Source organism: Littorina saxatilis, linkage group LG4 (assembly GCF_037325665.1).
Source record: "Littorina saxatilis isolate snail1 linkage group LG4, US_GU_Lsax_2.0, whole genome shotgun sequence".
In the NCBI taxonomy this organism is placed as follows: domain Eukaryota; kingdom Metazoa; phylum Mollusca; class Gastropoda; order Littorinimorpha; family Littorinidae; genus Littorina; species Littorina saxatilis.
The window spans coordinates 2,243,897-2,257,822 of NC_090248.1; the positions used below are offsets into that span (position 1 = coordinate 2,243,897).

The 13,926-nt window shown below is 44.5% G+C and overlaps 1 protein-coding gene across 5 annotated transcripts in view; it reads left to right on the forward strand.

The window, feature by feature from the left end:
- Positions 1-13,926, forward strand: part of LOC138963772 (uncharacterized) — a 54,210-nt gene that overhangs the window by 7,535 nt on the left and 32,749 nt on the right. For 3 of the 5 annotated variants that reach the window (XM_070335622.1, XM_070335619.1, XM_070335621.1), the window contains 8 exons: positions 2,514-2,749; positions 3,653-3,748; positions 4,567-4,820; positions 5,145-5,261; positions 5,776-7,597; positions 10,831-11,013; positions 11,914-12,028; positions 13,077-13,304. In XM_070335622.1, the coding sequence (XP_070191723.1) occupies positions 2,514-2,749; positions 3,653-3,748; positions 4,567-4,820; positions 5,145-5,261; positions 5,776-7,597; positions 10,831-11,013; positions 11,914-12,028; positions 13,077-13,304 (3,051 nt within the window). Of the gene's footprint in view, positions 1-2,513; positions 2,750-3,652; positions 3,749-4,566; positions 4,821-5,144; positions 5,262-5,311; positions 5,351-5,399; positions 5,440-5,775; positions 7,598-10,830; positions 11,014-11,913; positions 12,029-13,076; positions 13,305-13,926 lie in introns of those variants that run through there. The other 2 variants (XM_070335623.1, XM_070335624.1) reach the window with 2 other exon arrangements.

Below are 13,926 nucleotides of genomic sequence, written 5' to 3' on the forward strand. Positions count from 1 at the left end.
GTGGGGTTTTTCACACTCATGATTGTTGGAATACCTTTTATTTATGAATGATGTATCAATGGGCGGTTCTGGTCAGGTTATGCCCCTTCTTTCTTTCTGCTGGTAACTGGCGGAACCTCGCGGCAAGATCACACGAGAAAGGAAAAAAAACGTGCATTGGTCCCAAATAGCATGTCGCTTTGGTAACAGTTCGTGTGTAAGTCGTGCATTTTATACGGTAAAAAGACAATGGTAACAGGCGGAACCTCGCGGCAAGATCACAGGAGTTGTCTCGCGTTATCACCCCAGAAGCGCTCATTGATATTTGTTGTACATACTATGAAAATACTTTAATTAGTTAAATTGACATTCTTCCACATTCCCCGCTCTCATTCCCTATAATTGATACATAGTCCGCATAAGTCATAACCAACTTCTGGCAAGTTCCATTGGCTGTTTGTCTCTGTATGCGTCGATGAGGTACTGTTTGAACTTAACCCCAGCCTGCCGCTCTAACATAAGCTTACATGATTCATTGATTATGATTATCATTTATGTATCGAACACATCTTTTTCAAGACATTTGCTTTCTGGTTTTTATTTTTTTATCTTTTATTCATTTCTTCTTGTGTATATTATTGCTTTTTATTGTATGACAATTCTATTTCTTCTTCAAGTTCTAGTCAAAAGTTCCAGTCTTTTTTTTTTTTTTAACTCAAGTTTCGTTATTTAGTACAGCTTCTTGAAACTGCTTTCTGGTTTTATTCAGATTTTTTAATTTCTTATTGAAGTTATTTTTCTTTTTATTGAATTTTTGTTATTTTGTTAATTCCAAAACTAAGATAATATGAATTATAATTTCTAGCTGAATCTAAGGGGAGAAATGTATGGGCAGTTTTTCCCCTTGGTTTGAGTTGAAACCAGTCTGTTATTGCCAGCCGTTAAAATCGTTTTCAGCGTGCAGCTAAACCAAATATTTGTTAGCAAAACCCCATCAAAGTCAGTACAAAAATAACTCCATGATCATAATTTATATTGTCTAACTCATGGTTATGGGGTTCTGCATTTTGTCAGGTAACATACATGTATTTATCATAAACATTTAATGTGTGGTGTGAATAACAAATGCTTGGATACCAAAACAAAACAAAACTCACACAAAATGTACACATAACTGTAACATATTCAAGATAGAAAACATTTTTCTAGTTTATTCAATTACTGTTTTAATTTCTAAAGTGTTTGAAGTTGATGATTCACAGGAATTACATTGTTATTGACTATCAGTGCTGCAGACTACGAAAGTTGGCGTATTGATTCTTCTTCCTACAAACTTTAGCTGTGTGTGTGTGTATGTGATTGTTTTGTTTCTGTTTTAATTGTTTTATTTTTGAGTCACTTGAGAAAAAGTGACTCTATACATACATGTAATCGGTCAGTGTTAGTCTGTCCGGCCGGCCGTAGACACCACCTTAACGTTGGACTTTTCTCGGAAACTATCAAAGCGATCGGGCTCATATTTTGTTTAGTCGTGACCTCCAATGACCTCTACACTTTAACGATGGTTTCGTTGACCTTTGACCTTTTTCAAGGTCACAGGTCAGCGTCAAAGGAAAAATTAGACATTTTATATCTTTGACAAAGTTCATCGGATGTGATTGAAACTTTGTAGGATTATTCTTTACTACATCTGTAGCCTTTTACGAACGTTATCAGAAAAACAAGGGAGATAACTAGCCTTTTCTGTTCGGCAACACACAACTTAACGTTGGGCTTTTCTTGGAAACTATAAAAGTGACCGGGCTCAAATTTTATGTGAACGTGACTCATTGTGTTGTGAATAGCAATTTCTTCCTGTCCATCTGATGCCTCATATAATATTCAGAACTGCGAAAGTGACTCGATCGAGCGTTTGCTCTTCTTGTTGTTATTTAATTTTGTTTTATATTTTGAATTGTGTGTACATCATTACAGAAATGCTCACACTGACATATTTTTCCCCCCTGCAAAACATCCACTTTTTACTTCCATCACACTTGTACTTGTCTTCAGCCGTTATTTCTGTGTGGTTGTTACTGTTAGAACAAACGAACGAACGAACTTTATTACTCAAGGATGGAGATTTTAGGCTCACGCCTAGTCTTACAATCTGTCCCTGAACTTCAGCCTGTTAAGTTCGTTTTATCAAATACAGCAACAGTGTTTGCTGCATTTTCTTAATTGATTTAGGGTCATATGCTCAGGATTATCACCTGTTTACCTGTGGGGTCATCAATAAGTCATTGTTAAAGTGTGTCCTGTCTTCATCTTTAATGTGTAGCGTCTCTTGCTTTTAGTGAGTCGAACTTTCCCACGGGGGTCATTATAGGCCAGGCGCTGTCATGGGGTGTGTCTGGATTTTTGACAAGTGGACAAGGAGCATGTTTAGAAAGCTTGCCTCACTAAAAGCAATCCATACAGAGTTATTTCTGTCTGTTATGGAATAGCAGCATAATTTTCTGGCTTCTAATGCTCGCTTTTGTTGTCAATTTTAGGAAAATCATCGGCGAACAAGACCTGGAGAAGGAGACGTTAGACGCGCAGCACGAGGAGTTGGAGAGACAGCGGCGTCTGATGGAGCAGAAGAAACAGGCACTCAGCAGTATGGCCGCCACGTCCACGTTGTCTGCCAAGCCCACCATGGTGTCCAGTGGAACAGGAACCTCCACCTCCGACGCTGGAACATCAAACGTCAAGGAACAGGACTCCCAGCTCAAGTCTCTTTTGCAGTGTGAGTAGGAATCTTCTTCTTGTCATCTGACAATATCATTTATGTGTAAATGCGTGGTACCATGGTTGTCTGGAGAGCGCCAATGGCCGCTAGTACCTCTGTCAGACCTGGGAACCCATACGATTTCGCCGTATTTTGTACGCATGATTGTCGAGAATACGATCAGTACGGTCAGTGGGGAAACACTACGACGAGAAAATTTCCCAGACTACTTTTCTTTACAAGCCCATCCTGAAGCTGATCCAGTTTTTGACACATGATTACAGTCTTTGTCAGTAAACATTGAAAAAAGCATTTGTTTTAAATGTATAGGTAAACGTAATTAACGGTGTGACGGACGCGTGTGAAGCATGTTTTAATCATGGATGTTCAAATGTTGTGTGGAGTACGCTCATTTTTCTGAAAATACACCAAGTTTACTTGAGAATACTCCAAGTGCAAAACAGGTGTGCCCAGGCCTGCTCTGTCTTCAGCTCTCCTGCTTTTCTCCTTATCCTAGTTTCTTCTGGTAGACGATTTGCTCGGGTTTGTTTCTCCAGGGTGTCTTTCCCCGTGGTTGAAGCTTTTTTGACGTTTCTTAATCACCATGATGAACCTGTAATAGGACATGTAAGGCATTGTGTAGAAGTAGTAGAGCCACCCTCTACCCCACCCCGTCCTGGTAGGAACATTGCCAGTTGCTTTGGGACTAATTATTTGCTAAAGCTAGCTTATTTGCAGCTAACCCTTATATCTAATAACAAGTCATGTCTGTTATTGGTACACACTTGTGTATTTTGTGGTGTATGGCTCTTAAAGTTTCAGTAGCAGTGTCAGGGCTGTTGTCTCCGACAGAGTATTTTGCGCTGATGAAACTGTTCAAATTCCAAACTTACGCTGATGTTTTCGTCTTTGTGGTAACAGCGGCGGAGGAAGAAGCAGAAAAACACGAGAAGAAGAAAGCGGAGACCAGCATCATGACAGACATCAAGAAGGAACCGGTAATCAAGCAGGAGAGAGGTAAGCCGTTCTCACCCGGTGTTCTGAACGAAACTTGTCCAAAGGTTAGGATCACTTTTTGTGTTGGGTGGTGGCCACTTGTTATATTGTGCTTTTATCATAAACTGACAAAGAAGCGGTTGAGTGTGTTGTTCTCTCCATCACGCCAACAATTATTTATTTCATTCTCAATGATGCCACGGTTTATTTATTTCACTCTCAATGATGCCACGGTTTATTTATTTCACTCTCAATGATGCCACGGTTTATTTATTTCATTCTCAATGATGCCACGGTTTATTTATTTCATTCTCAATGATGCCACGGTTTATTTATTTCACTCTCAATGATGCCACGGTTTATTTATTTCATCCTCAATGATGCCACGGTTTATTTATTTCACTCTCAATGATGCCACGGTTTATTTATTTCATTCTCAATGATGCCACGGTTTATTTATTTCACTCTCAATGATGCCACAGTTTATTTATTTCATTCTCAATGATGCCACGGTTTATTTATTTCACTCTCAATGATGCCACGGTTTATTTATTTCACTCTCAATGATGCCACGGTTTATTTATTTCATTCTCAATGATGCCACGGTTTATTTATTTCACTCTCAATGATGCCACGGTTTATTTATTTCACTCTCAATGATGCCACGGTTTATTTATTTCACTCTCAATGATGCCACGGTTTATTTATTTCATTCTCAATGATGCCACGGTTTATTTATTTCACTCTCAATGATGCCACGGTTTATTTATTTCACTCTCAATGATGCCACGGTTTATTTATTTCATTCTCAATGATGCCACGGTTTATGTGTGTTACAGTGGACGTGATAGAGCTGAGCAGCGACTCAGAGGATGAGAGTGACGAGAACGACTGTGTGATGGTGCCAAGCACGGAGGACGAGGAGGAAGAGGAGATGGAGGCCGAGGATCTCAACGACGGGGGTGCCCACATTAACGACGAGACCAACTGCCCGGACAATCAAGGTCGCGTCTTGGTCAACGTGGCTCATAACGACGAAGACCCCGATATCTTTCTGTCCCCACAGATTGCAAAGGCCATCAAACCACATCAGGTAAGTGTCAATAACCATGGCTAGAGTTTGCTCTCATGTTGGGGAGGAGGTGTACGTGTGTTCGACATCATAATATGTGAAAGAAATTGACACGAGTATTATGTATTAAAAATTTGAAAGGATACCCCTGAAATGAACAGCCAATCTATGCAAAGTTGTTCAGGAAAACAAGGTTCAGAGGCGGTTATTACATTATTTTAGGATCATATAATTCCCATGTCTGACGCTACTGTTTATATGTGTGACGCTACTGTTTATATGTGTGCTTTTCTTGTAACTTGAGATTGGTGGTGTTTATATAATGTGTTTTCCTTTTAACTTGAGATTGGCGGCGTGCGGTTTCTGTACGACAACTTGGTGGAGTCGGTGTCTCGCTACAAGAGCAGTCAGGGCTTTGGCTGCATTCTGGCCCACAGCATGGGACTGGGGAAGACCATTCAGGTACACAACACATAGCCTTTTAACGTCTTATTAAGATGGATAGTGGCTGCATTCTGGCCCACAGCATGGGACTGGGGAAGACCATTCAGGTACACAACACATAGCCTTTTAACGTCTTATTAAGATGGATAGTGGCTGCATTCTGGCCCACAGCATGGGGCTGGGGAAGACCATTCAGGTACACAACACATAGCCTTTTAACGTCATATTAAGATGGATAGTGGCTGCTTACTGTTAACTGTCAATGTTTACAGGCCTGTGTGCTGGTCATACTGTAGGTGTTCCTCATTTAAGTCACTTGGAGAGCAGCTTTTGATAGTTTTAGTTTTATTATTGAAGGTCTCTTTGTGGACGGGAGATGATACTTTTCCAGATGAACTTTCGGGAAATCTCAGGTGTGCCTCAGAAGTTTAGTTGAATCAAGTTCTGTATCTAGAGCTTTCAGTTTCAGTATGATATGTATGACTTCAACAGTATAGTCTTTCAAACATTGCTTGCTGTGTTGTCGGTACAGGTGATAGCGTTCGTGGACATCTTCCTGCGTCACACGCCGGCCAAGAAGGTGCTGTGCATCGTGCCCATCAACACGCTGCAGAACTGGATGGCCGAGTTCAACATGTGGGCCCCCGCCAAGGAGAAGCCCAAGCCCCCTACCCCTCCCCCGCCCCCCAAGAAAGAGACAGAGAAGCGATCGCGCGACAGAAGCAAAAAGGACAAGAAAGATAAATCCGGCGCTAACAGTGACTCCAAAGGACAAATACTGTCATCCACTATGGGCCCTATGGCTCACATGGGCGGGCCTGGTATGGGGCCTGGTATGGGCCACATGGGCATGAACCAGATGGGCGGAATGGGTCAGATGGGGGGCATGATGGGACAGATGGGCGGGCCGATGAACCAGATGGGCGGCCCCGGAATGGGACCAATGGGAGGGCCGGGAATGGGTCACATGGGTGGTCCCATGGGCCAGATGGGCGGCCAAGGAATGGACCCCATGGGTAACTCCAACATGATGGGTGGGCCTGGAATGGGCCACATGGGCGGCCCGGGTATGGGCTACATGGGTCACATGGGCGGAATGGGGATGCATGGAATGAACCACATGGGAGGTGGCGGCGGGTCGTTCATGGGCGGAATGGGAATGCCGTGGATGGGCCAGCACCAGTACAGCAACATGCCAGGGTCACCCTACGGCCTGCCCAGACAGGGACCCATGGGTATGGGTAACATGGGTCACTCAGGCATGCCTCCGCCCAACATGCCGCCACCTACCTCAGGCAACGCGTCGCAAGGCAACCTGTCGTCCCTCAACCCCATGGAGAACTCGTCGTCATCAGACAACATGAACGCAGCATCAGCCGCCAATCAGATGAACTCTGAAAACCCTCTGGGTCCGGCGGGCAATGGGATGGGTTCCATGCCCTCCATGAACCTGATGGGGGCTCAGGGCAACACCATGAATGCAGGGAACCCCATGGGAACCCCTCCACCCTCCATGAACAATATGAACTCAATGGGGTTCGGGAACTCTATCAGCGCTGACAACCCCATGGGCACACCACCGCCAGCAAACCAAATGGGAGGTCCATCTTCAAACTCTATGGGTGCTTCTGCAGGCGGGAACCCCATGGGGTCTCTCTCAGCCATGGACCCAATGGGTTCTGGCAGTGGGAACCCTATGGGTGGAGGTATGAACATGGGCCCTGGACACGGAATGAGCGGTGGGTTCGGGAACCCCATGGGTGGTGGGTTTGGAAACCCGATGAATCCGATGAACTCACTCTCTTCCATGGGCCCGCCGATGGGAGGTATGATGGGACCTCCGCCATCCATCAATCCCATGAGTGCTCTGTCGTCGATGAATCCCATGGAAGGTCCGACGTCAAATTCCAACACTTCAGCTTCCTCGACACCTCCAACTTTCGCGTCTGGAAACTCCATGGACGCGACTCCTTCCACACCTGTCGGCTCTTCCGGCGATGCTTCCGCTGCGTCTGGCACAGATTCGCAGAGCTCCATCACAGAGAAGGGAGATTCTAAGGATGGTGTGAAATTGGAGCTGGGTGAAGCCAACGCTGAAATCAAAACAGAGAGCAAAGTTGATGTGAAAATAGAAGTGAAAGAGGAGAAGATAGAGGTGGGGAAGGAGGGGCTGAACGGAGGAGGGGGGGTGAATGTGAAACAGGAGGAGCAGGAGGACAAGAACAAACTGCCGATGAGCGCTGACGGCATACAGCGGAACGAGGGCGATACGCAGAAGCTGCGCTACAGAAACTTTGAGGTGTTCCTGCTCAACGACACATGCAAGACCACTGCTCAGCGGGCCAAGATCATAGGTAAGCGCTTGTCCCTGTCACTCCCTGTCACTCCACAATTGTAAAGCCTGTTGCTTACATGTGTCTTCAAGCAATCATCATGCAGCCTGCAATAATTGTAAACCTTTCAGCTACAGTTATTCTGTCTAGTTCTTTTGTGTGCGTTCCATTTTGTTGTGTTTGACCCGTCCTGTTCTGTGTGGCTAATGTTAGGTTGTGTTTGACCCGTCCTGTTCTGTGTGGCTAATGTTAGGTTGTGTTTGACCCGTCCTGTTCTGTGTGGCTAATGTTAGGTTGTGTTTGACCCGTCCTGTTCTGTGTGGCTAATGTTAGGTTGTGTTTGACCTGTCCTGTTCTGTGTGGCTAATGTTAGGTTGTGTTTGACCTGTCCTGTTCTGTGTGGCTAATGTTAGGTTGTGTTTGACCTGTCCTGTTCTGTGTGGCTAATGTTAGGTTGTGTTTGACCTGTCCTGTTCTGTGTGGCTAATGTTAGGTTGTGTTTGACCTGTCCTGTTCTGTGTGGCTAATGTTAGGTTGTGTTTGACCTGTCCTGTTCTGTGTTGTTAATGTTAGGTTGTGTTTGACCTGTCCTGTTCTGTGTTGCTAATGTTAGGTTGTGTTTGACCTGTCCTGTTCTGTGTGGCTAATGTTAGGTTGTGTTTGACCTGTCCTGTTCTGTGTGGCTAATGTTAGGTTGTGTTTGACCTGTCCTGTTCTGTGTGGCTAATGTTAGGTTGTGTTTGACCTGTCCTGTTCTGTGTGGCTAATGTTAGGTTGTGTTTGACCTGTCCTGTTCTGTGTGGCTAATGTTAGGTTGTGTTTGACCTGTCCTGTTCTGTGTGGCTAATGTTAGGTTGTGTTTGACCTGTCCTGTTCTGTGTGGCTAATGTTAGGTTGTGTTTGACCCGTCCTGTTCTGTGTGGCTAATGTTAGGTTGTGTTTGACCTGTCCTGTTCTGTGTTGTTAATGTTAGGTTGTGTTTGACCTGTCCTGTTCTGTGTTGCTAATGTTAGGTTGTGTTTGACCTGTCCTGTTCTGTGTGGCTAATGTTAGGTTGTGTTTGACCCGTCCTGTTCTGTGTTGCTAATGTTAGGTTGTGTTTGACCCGTCCTGTTCTGTGTGGCTAATGTTAGGTTGTGTTTGACCTGTCCTGTTCTGTGTGGCTAATGTTAGGTTGTGTTTGACCTGTCCTGTTCTGTGTGGCTAATGTTAGGTTGTGTTTGACCCGTCCTGTTCTGTGTGGCTAATGTTAGGTTGTGTTTGACCTGTCCTGTTCTGTGTGGCTAATGTTAGGTTGTGTTTGACCCGTCCTGTTCTGTGTGGCTAATGTTAGGTTGTGTTTGACCTGTCCTGTTCTGTGTGGCTAATGTTAGGTTGTGTTTGACCTGTCCTGTTCTGTGTGGCTAATGTTAGGTTGTGTTTGACCTGTCCTGTTCTGTGTGGCTAATGTTAGGTTGTGTTTGACCTGTCCTGTTCTGTGTTGCTAATGTTAGGTTGTGTTTGACCTGTCCTGTTCTGTGTGGCTAATGTTAGGTTGTGTTTGACCTGTCCTGTTCTGTGTGGCTAATGTTAGGTTGTGTTTGACCCGTCCTGTTCTGTGTGGCTAATGTTAGGTTGTGTTTGACCCGTCCTGTTCTGTGTGGCTAATGTTAGGTTGTGTTTGACCTGTCCTGTTCTGTGTGGCTAATGTTAGGTTGTGTTTGACCTGTCCTGTTCTGTGTGGCTAATGTTAGGTTGTGTTTGACCCGTCCTGTTCTGTGTGGCTAATGTTAGGTTGTGTTTGACCCGTCCTGTTCTGTGTGGCTAATGTTAGGTTGTGTTTGACCCGTCCTGTTCTGTGTTGTTAATGTTAGGTTGTGTTTGACCTGTCCTGTTCTGTGTGGCTAATGTTAGGTTGTGTTTGACCCGTCCTGTTCTGTGTGGCTAATGTTAGGTTGTGTTTGACCCGTCCTGTTCTGTGTTGTTAATGTTAGGTTGTGTTTGACCTGTCCTGTTCTGTGTGGCTAATGTTAGGTTGTGTTTGACCCGTCCTGTTCTGTGTTGCTAATGTTAGGTTGTGTTTGACCTGTCCTGTTATGTGTGGCTAATGTTAGGTTGTGTTTGACCTGTCCTGTTCTGTGTGGCTAATGTTAGGTTGTGTTTGACCTGTCCTGTTCTGTGTGGCTAATGTTAGGTTGTGTTTGACCTGTCCTGTTCTGTGTGGCTAATGTTAGGTTGTGTTTGACCTGTCCTGTTCTGTGTGGCTAATGTTAGGTTGTGTTTGACCTGTCCTGTTCTGTGTGGCTAATGTTAGGTTGTGTTTGACCTGTCCTGTTCTGTGTGGCTAATGTTAGGTTGTGTTTGACCTGTCCTGTTCTGTGTGGCTAATGTTAGGTTGTGTTTGACCTGTCCTGTTCTGTGTGGCTAATGTTAGGTTGTGTTTGACCCGTCCTGTTCTGTGTGGCTAATGTTAGGTTGTGTTTGACCTGTCCTGTTCTGTGTGGCTAATGTTAGGTTGTGTTTGACCTGTCCTGTTCTGTGTGGCTAATGTTAGGTTGTGTTTGACCTGTCCTGTTCTGTGTGGCTAATGTTAGGTTGTGTTTGACCTGTCCTGTTCTGTGTGGCTAATGTTAGGTTGTGTTTGACCCGTCCTGTTCTGTGTGGCTAATGTTAGGTTGTGTTTGACCTGTCCTGTTCTGTGTGGCTAATGTTAGGTTGTGTTTGACCCGTCCTGTTCTGTGTGGCTAATGTTAGGTTGTGTTTGACCCGTCCTGTTCTGTGTGGCTAATGTTAGGTTGTGTTTGACCCGTCCTGTTCTGTGTGGCTAATGTTAGGTTGTGTTTGACCCGTCCTGTTCTGTGTGGCTAATGTTAGGTTGTGTTTGACCTGTCCTGTTCTGTGTGGCTAATGTTAGGTTGTGTTTGACCCGTCCTGTTCTGTGCGGCTAATGTTAGGTTTTGTTATGATTTTTCCTGTCATTTTCCGTCCCAGTAATACTTGATGATTTTGATTTTCAGGGTCTCTTTCCTCTGATTCTTAAAAGTTTCTTCAAAGTTTATCTTTGTAGCGTACAGAAAGAGCTTGATCTGGTGTTATCCACAGAGGAAATACCAAAAAAAGGAGAGAAGTGAGCTTCAAAAGTAAAAATGTGTCATTATTTTTGTTGTTCATTTTCCATGCATCACCCCCAACACACACCCCTCCATCCCTGTTTTCATGAATAATTTATCAATATTATAACCTCTTTATCATGATGAATTGTGTTTCCTCTGCAGGAGAGTGGCAGCAGAAAGGGGGAGTGATGATGATGGGGTACGAGATGTACCGACTGCTGTACTCCAAAAGAGCGTATAATCCCAAGCCAAAGAAGAAGAAGAGAAAGCCGGCAGCTGCTGGGAAAGATCAACCTGAGGTTATAGATGTCGATGAAGAAGACAAGAACAAAAATCTGATGACAGGTTAGTACAGTGACATGGCTTGCCTTACTCTTAGTTTCACACACTGCATATATTCACGGATTACTTTAGGGTCGAGTAGCTTACCAGGGTTCGACACTAGCGGGGGTGGGGGGCGGAACGCCCCTGAGTTTTGTGTTCCGCCCCAAACATTGCCGAAGCTTGGGGCCCACTCCGCCCCAGGATAAATTCCAACAATGACAAACCGAAAATTCTAATGCCAGAGCCAATCACTAAAAATCGCCAGTCAAAGTCGTCACTGAAATTTGCGTTACAATCAATGCCGCAGTCAAGAAAAAAACACATTGAAATCGTCGAAGAACAATGCCGCAAGGGAAATAACTCCCAGATTGCGCTCTTTAGCGTGAGAGATAAGTATCGCCTTCAAATGCCAAACGCAAAATGTGACGACACATCCCTCAGTTCCCTGGTGTAAAAAGACATGGAAATGAAGACGAAGAACAGGGTGGAGAGAAACGAAAAAAGGAGACCGATGCAGCCAAAAGCGCGAAGCGCTGTCGTAATTTCAATGTCAAATGGTTGAAAGAATTTCCCTGGCTTCAGTACGATGAAGAAAAACAGACAATGCATTGCCGCACGTGAATACTGAGAGTGGGCCCCAGATTTTTGTTTTCCGCCCCAGCAATTGATCTCTGGGGCCAGTGTGGCCCCAGGCCAAATAAGTTAGTGTCGACCCCTGGCTTACTTTGCAGAGCATTGGACTTTTGATCCTGAGATGACAGGTTGAAGTCCAGGTTGAGATGACAGGTTGAAGTCCAGGTTGAGATGACAGGTTGAAGTCCAGGTTGAGATGACAGGTTGAAGTCCAGGTTGAGATGACAGGTTGAAGTCCAGGTTGGAAGAATACCAACCGCTTTCTTCTTGTTGTGTGTTTCCCTCCAGATATGCACGCTGCTCTAGTCAACCCTGGCCCTGACCTTGTGATCTGTGATGAAGGTCACCGCATCAAGAACAACCACGCCAGTATCTCCCAGGCCCTCAAGAGTGTCCGCACAAGGTGAGCTGGGTGTATTCTTATTCTTATTATTTAGTCACCTGTGGCTTTGTTGTGTGTGTTTCTGGTTTTGTTTTTACCATTCTAATTTGATGAAAAGGAAGAAAAAGACTTACTTGAAGGTAGAATCCTTACGAGGTGAATCATCTTGAAACCTTAAACCTGTGTCAACCTGCAAAATGAATACACTTTTAAAAAAAAGTTGTGACTTCACAAAAGGCAGCTATGAAGTTGATTTATGGTATGTGTCCAAGTGAAAGGTGGACAGATGTGAGATGCTTAACTCATTTACACAGCAAGGAATGTTTGTGGTGAAAAGGTGACAGTCACCTTGGACAGACTACACAAGAAACTAGGATCTTGTACACTGCCTGTCTGACTGGGTCAGTTTTGTTCAGTCAAGATAGCTATCTTGTACACTGCCTGTCTGACTGGATCAGTTTTGTTCAGTCAAGATAGCTATCTTGTACACTGCCTGTCTGACTGGATCAGTTTTGTTCAGTCAAGATAGCTATCTTGTACACTGCCTGTCTGACTGGATCAGTTTTGTTCAGTCAAGATAGCTATCTTGTACCTTCACCAAAGTCACAAAGAAATGACAGTGAAATTTATATGTCAGACGGCATGTGGTGCTGACGGGCTACCCGCTGCAGAACAACCTGGTGGACTGAAAATGAATGTTATATTTCAGACGGCGCGTGGTGCTGACAGGATACCCGCTGCAGAACAACCTGGTGGACTGAAAATGAATGTTATATTTCAGACGGCGCGTGGTGCTGACAGGATACCCGCTGCAGAACAACCTGGTGGACTGAAAATGAATGTTATATATCAGACGGCGCGTGGTGCTGACAGGATACCCGCTGCAGAACAACCTGGTGGACTGAAAATGAATGTTATATTTCAGACGGCGCGTGGTGCTGACAGGATACCCGCTGCAGAACAACCTGGTGGACTGAAAGTGAATGTTATATTTCAGACGGCGCGGGGTGCTGACGGGCTACCCGCTGCAGAACAACCTGATGGACTGAAAGTGAATGTTATATTTCAGACGGCGCGTGGTGCTGACGGGCTACCCGCTGCAGAACAACCTGATGGAGTACTGGTGCATGGTGGACTTTACTCGCCCCAACTTCCTGGGCAACAAGACGGAGTTCAGCAACATGTTCGAGCGCCCCATCATGAACGGCCAGTGTCAGGATTCCACGCCTGACGATCTCAAGATCATGAAGCACCGGGCCTACGTCCTGCACAACTTGCTGGAGGGATTCGTTCAAAGGTGGGTGACTTTGTTCTTGTTCATTTGACCGTGTTCATGTTTTTCTTATCTTATTCCTCTGAACCATCAGTAGTCCGCGATGTCCCCCCGGAAAAGATTTTTAACTTTTTAAAGATCAAGATTTTTAACAGGATTTGAATGAACAAATGAGAAAAGTTTGTAACTCTTTAGAACCTTCTGTTCACAATCATAGACCTAGATGTAAATAGTTTGAAGCATGGAGCTTGCCATGTGAACTGAGAATACAGTGATAGACCTAGATGTAAATAGTTTTAAGCATGGAGCTTGCCATGTGAACTGAGAATACAGTGATAGACCTAGATGTAAATAGTTTTAAGCATGGAGCTTGCCATGTGAACTGAGAATACAGTGATAGACCTAGATGTAAATAGTCTTAAGCATGGAGCTTGCCATGTGAACTGAGAATACAATCATAGACCTAGATGTAAATAGTTTGAAGCATGGAGCTTGCCATGTGAACTGAGAATACAATCATAGACCTAGATGTAAATAGTTTGAAGCATGGAGCTTGCCATGTGAACTGAGAATACAATCATAGACCTAGATGTAAATAGTTTTAAGCATGGAGCTTGCCATGTGAACTGAGAATACAGTGATAGAC